The sequence below is a fragment of the Coregonus clupeaformis genome, unplaced genomic scaffold, assembly GCF_020615455.1.
Source record: "Coregonus clupeaformis isolate EN_2021a unplaced genomic scaffold, ASM2061545v1 scaf0002, whole genome shotgun sequence".
NCBI classification, from domain to species: domain Eukaryota; kingdom Metazoa; phylum Chordata; class Actinopteri; order Salmoniformes; family Salmonidae; genus Coregonus; species Coregonus clupeaformis.
The window spans coordinates 2,257,283-2,263,459 of record NW_025533457.1 but is presented as its reverse complement, the minus strand read 5'-3'; the positions used below and the strand labels follow the sequence as shown (position 1 = coordinate 2,263,459).

Sequence of the window (6,177 nt, the reverse complement as noted above, 5' to 3'; positions counted from 1 at the left end):
CTGTTGATCTGTCTCTTTGTGATGACATCAGAGTCCGTTCTGTTGATCTGTCTCTCTGTGATGACATCAGAGTCCGTTCTGTTGATCTGTTTCTCTGTGATGACATCAGAGTCCGTTCTGTTGATCTGTCTCTCTGTGATGACATCAGAGTCCGTTCTGTTGATCTGTCTCTCTGTGATGACATCAGAGTGCCGTGCAGCCAGACATCCCTTGTCGTTTCACACAAAGACGCACACACACATACACTCACACTCACACAAACACACACATCCCTTGTTGTTTCACACACAGTGACACATAATAATAATAATAATAATAATAATAATATAATATGGCATTTAGCAGATGCTTTTATCCAAAGCGACTTACAGTCATGTGTGCATAAATTTTTACATATGGGTGGTCCCGGGGATCGAACCCACTACCCTGGCGTTACAAGTGCCGTGCTCTACCAGCTGAGCTACAGAGGACCATGAAAGCACCACTCAGGACCAAACCCACTGGAATCATCAGGCATGCTGGAATCACAAAGACAACATTTCACAGGACGGCTTGAGAGGGAATAGAAAGAGACAGGGATACTCAGATGTATTTGAGGTGCTAAAACATCCCCTAGAAATCACACCCACACACACTCAGACTCTGATCTGCTGAAACGACCTCAGATCAGACCTGCTGAAACGACCTCAGATCAGACCTGCTGAAACAACCTCAGATCAGACCTGCTGAAACGACCTCAGATCAGACCTGCTGAAACGACCTCAGATCAGACCTGCTGAAATGACCTCAGATCAGACCTGCTGAAACGACCTCAGATCAGACCTATTGGAACAGGAAAACATGCTGTACCCTCTGTACCCAGTGAAGTGTAGAGTTAGAGAAGTGGTGACGAGCTGAATAAAATCTATACACGCTGGAGCTCTCCCGAGTGGCGCAGTGGTCTAAGGGTTGTGGATTCGATTCCCACGGGGGGCCAGTGGGGGCTCTCTATATGTAAACCAGAATAATAGAAGGACTTTCATCTCACTAAACCAATGGTGTAATAATACTAGAATATAAGGATTTTCTGCATGCAACCCTCCAATTTGCTTTCACTATTCCTAAACAGCCCTTCTTCCATCAGAGTAATATCCCAGATACCACCTGGTCATGGGGTCCAGATCAGATTACCAAGCTATTCCTCTTTCCACAACGTACGTAAATGCTGTAAAGCTCAGATATTTACACGTTTCAACTCTCTGCCTGACAGGCCGTCCAGAAATCAAATCAAATGTTATTCGTCACATGCTTGGTAAACAACAGGTGTAGAGTAACAGTGAAATGCTTCCTTACGGGTCCTTCCCAACAACGCAGAGAGAAAGATCAATATAAATAAATAATAATCATAAAATAATAATGAGTAAAAATAACATGGCTATATACAGGGAGTACCAGGTAATAACATGGCTATATACAAGGAGTACCAGGTAATAACATGGCTATATACAGGGAGTACCAGGTAATAACATGACTATATACAGGGAGTACCAGGTAATAACATGGCTATATACAGGGAGTACCAGGTAATAACATGGGTATATACAGGGAGTACCAGGTAATAACATGGCTATATACAGGGAGTACCAGGTAATAACATGGCTATATACAGAGAGTACCAGGTAATAACATGGCTATATACAGGGAGTACCAGGTAATAACATGGCTATATACAGAGAGTACCAGGTAATAACATGGCTATATACAGGGAGTACCAGGTAATAACATGGCTATATACAGGGAGTACCAGGTAATAACATGGCTATATACAGGGAGTACCAGGTAATAACATGGCTATATACAGGGAGTACCAGGTAATAACATGACTATATACAGGGAGCACCAGGTAATAACATGGCTATATACAGGAAGTATCAGGTAATAACATGGCTATATACAGGAAGTACCAGGTAATAACATGGCTATATACAGGGAGTACCAGGTAATAACATGGCTATATACAGGGAGTACCAGGTAATAACATGGCTATATACAGGAAGTACCAGGTAATAACATGGATATATACAGGAAGTACCAGGTAATAACATGGCTATATACAGAGAGTACCAGTACCGAGTCGATGTGCAGGGGTACGAGGTAATTGAGGTAGATATGTACATATAGGTAGGGGTAAAGTGACTAGACAACAGGATAGATAATAGACAGTAGCAGCAGTATACTGTAGGTAGGGGTAAAGTGACTAGACAACAGGATAGATAATAGACAGTAGCAGCAGTATACTGTAGGTAGGGGTAAAGTGACTAGGCAACAGGATAGATAATAGACAGTAGCAGCAGTATACTGTAGGTAGGGGTAAAGTGACTAGACAACAGGATAGATAATAGACAGTAGCAGCAGTATACTGTAGGTAGGGGTAAAGTGACTAGACAACAGGATAGATAATAGACAGTAGCAGCAGTATACTGTAGGTAGGGGTAAAGTGACTAGACAACAGGATAGATAATAGACAGTAGCAGCAGTATACTGTAGGTAGGGGTAAAGTGACTAGACAACAGGATAGATAATAGACAGTAGCAGCAGTATACTGTAGGTAGGGGTAAAGGGACTAGACAACAGGATATATAATAGACAGTAGCAGCAGTATACTGTAGGTAGGGGTAAAGTGACTAGACAACAGGATAGATAATAGACAGTAGCAGCAGTATACTGTAGGTAGGGGTAAAGTGACTAGACAACAGGATAGATAATAGACAGTAGCAGCAGTATACTGTAGGTAGGGGTAAAGGGACTAGACAACAGGATAGATAATAGACAGTAGCAGCAGTATACTGTAGGTAGGGGTAAAGTGACTAGACAACAGGATAGATAATAGACAGTAGCAGCAGTATACTGTAGGTAGGGGTAAAGTGACTAGGTAACAGGATAGATAATAGACAGTAGCAGCAGTATACTGTAGGTAGGGGTAAAGTGACTAGACAACAGGATAGATAATAGACAGTAGCAGCAGTATACTGTAGGTAGGGGTAAAGTGACTAGACAACAGGATAGATAATAGACAGTAGCAGCAGTATACTGTAGGTAGGGGTAAAGTGACTAGGCAACAGGATAGATAATAGACAGTAGCAGCAGTATACTGTAGGTAGGGGTAAAGTGACTAGACAACAGGATAGATAATAGACAGTAGCAGCAGTATACTGTAGGTAGGGGTAAAGTGACTAGACAACAGGATAGATAATAGACAGTAGCAGCAGTATACTGTAGGTAGGGGTAAAGTGACTAGACAACAGGATAGATAATAGACTGAGCTGTAGCAGAAGTGTGAAAGGGTGTGTGAGTGTTTCAGGTTTTCATATCACATGCACAAGTACAGTGAAATGCCTTTCTTGCAAACTCAAAACCCAACAACGCAATAATCAATATCACTGTAATACTAAAAACACCTGTCCTTACCATGACATAGACTGACCAGGTGAAAGCTATGATCCCTTATTGATGTCACCTTTTAAATCCACTTCAATCAGTGTAGATGAAGGGGAGGAGACAGGTTAAAGAAGGATATTTAAGCTTTGAGACGGATTGTGTATGTGTGCCTTTCAGAGGGTGAATGGGCAAGACAAAATATTTAAGTGCCTTTGAACTGGGTATGGTAGTAGGTGCCAGGCGCACCAGTTTGTGTCAAGAACTGCAACGCTGTTGGGTTTTTCACGTTCAACAGTTTCCTGTGTGTATCAAGAATGGTCCACCACCCAAAGGACATCCAGCCAACTTAACACAACTGTGGGAAGCATTGGAGTCAACTTGGGCCAGCATCCCTGTGGAACGCTTTCGACACCTTGAGTCCATGCCCCGAGGAATTGAGGCTGTTCTGAGGGCTAAAGGTGATGAGCAACTCAATATTAGGAAGGTGTTCTTAATGTTTTGTACACTCAGTGTACAGGGTCAGTTCCAGTACCATATTTACAATGCGATTAGGCATCAGGATATATGATAAACAGAGTAGCAGCAGCGTATATGATGATTGTATGTGAGTGTGTGTCCGTGAGTGTGCATAGAGTCAGTGAAAAAAATAAGAATAAATACAAAAAGGTCAACTCAGATAGTCCATGTAGCTATTTAGTTAGCCATTTAGTTAGCCATTTAGTTAGCCATTTAGTTAGCCATTTAGTTAGCTATTCAGCAGTCTGATGGCTTGGGGATAGAAGCTGTTCAGGAGCCTGTTGGTGTCAGACTTGATGCACTGGTACCTCTTGCCGTGCGGCAGCAGAGAGAATAGTCTATGGCTTGGGTGGTTGGAGTCTTTGATGATTTTCTGGGCCTTCTTTTCACACCGCCTGATATAGAAGTCCTGGATGGCAGGGAGCTCGGTCCCAGTGATGTACTGGGCCATACGCACCACCCTCTGTAGCGCCTTCTGGTAGGGTGCCTTGCAGTTGTCATACCAGGCGGTGGAGCAGCCAGTCAAGATGTTCTCAATGGTGCAGCTGTAGAATTGTTTTAGAATCTGAGGGCCCATGCCGAGTCTTTTCAGCCTCCTGAAGAAGAGGCGCTGTCGTGCCCTCTTCACAACTGTGTGGGTGTCTGTGGACCTTGATCATTCCTTTGTGATGTGGACACCAGACTAAACATCGTTCTCGGAGTCTGTCTGTGTAAATCGCCCAAGGGTGGTCGCATAATGAAATGGTTAAATGCTATGACCATGCTCCAATTCTAGCTATTTTCCAAGATACCTGGTCACACCAGCCCAACCACCACCTGGTCACACCAGCCCAACCACCACCTGGTCCCACCAGCCCAACCACCACCTGGTCCCACCAGCCCAACCACCACCTGGTCACACCAGCCCAACCACCACCTGGTCACACCAGCCCAACCACCACCTGGTCACACCAGCCCAACCACCACCTGGTCACACCAGCCCAACCACCACCTGGTCCCACCAGCCCAACCACCACCTGGTCCCACCAGCCCAACCACCACCTGGTCCCACCAGCCCAACCACCACCTGGTCACACCAGCCCAACCACCACCTGGTCACACCAGCCCAACCACCACCTGGTCACACCAGCCCAACCACCACCTGGTCACACCAGCCCAACCACCACCTGGTCCCACCAGCCCAACCACCACCTGGTCCCACCAGCCCAACCACCACCTGGTCACACCAGCCCAACCACCACCTGGTCACACCAGCCCAACCACCACCTGGTCACACCAGCCCAACCACCACCTGGTCCCACCAGCCCAACCACCACCTGGTCCCACCAGCCCAACCACCACCTGGTCCCACCAGCCCAACCACCACCTGGTCACACCAGCCCAACCACCACCTGGTCCCACCAGCCCAACCACCACCTGGTCCCACCAGCCCAACCACCACCTGGTCCCACCAGCCAATCATCAGAGTACACTGTATAGTGGAAACACTCAGTTTGTTATTTTAAACTAAAACAAACAATCTTTGTTAAACATAAATACCAAACTGGTTTTTGCATGGATTCCGCGATGCGGTTAGCTTCTAACAGCTAGGACTGTCATATCTGGTATTGAACGCCGTAGCAGGATTATTTCTCTTCAAAACCGGCTATGTGATTATTGCAGCTCAATGGGTGTAACCTCTGTTGACAATTCAGTTACCTTTTGGAAACAAAACACGTTTTATATGGAGGATGGGATCCACCCAAATCATTTGGGTTCCTGGATCCTTTCACAGCTTTATAAGGCTGCGTTGAGACAATGACCTATCAATGACCCAAGCCCAGCTCAGTTAATCCCTGCTATTGGGTCGCTGAGTCATCATAATGCTTTAGCAAATGTACATTATACCAGGGGCCTTGGTAGACACAATGTAAGTATCCTAATGTTGTCCCTCTAACTGCCCTGAATGCCTCTGCTGATCCTACAGCTATTGTACGCAGCAATCATGTGCCTATGAACCAGATTTATACTGTTAGCACTGAGGTGGTGTGCCCTAGTAGGAAGTCCACTGTGTGCAGCTCACCCTGCACTAACATAAATAACATGAGAATGTCTACTTCTGCTAAGCTTCCCAGTAAAGCAATGAAAACAATAAAGCATCCCAGAAAAGTGCTAAAAATAGCCCACGTTAACATATGTAGCTTAAAAAACAAGGTTAATTAAATTCATAACTTGCTAGTAACAGATGAGATTCATATTCTGACT

At 45.1% G+C, this 6,177-nt stretch overlaps 1 protein-coding gene across 1 annotated transcript; it reads left to right on the top strand.

The window, feature by feature from the left end:
* Positions 1-4,674: 4,674 nt before the first annotated feature.
* LOC123483005 (protein TRACHEARY ELEMENT DIFFERENTIATION-RELATED 7A-like) lies at positions 4,675-5,412 on the top strand. The gene has a single exon (XM_045212253.1). The coding sequence runs from the start codon at positions 4,675-4,677 to the stop codon at positions 5,410-5,412; it is 738 nt and encodes a 245-aa protein (XP_045068188.1).
* The last annotated feature ends 765 nt before the right edge of the window (positions 5,413-6,177 follow it).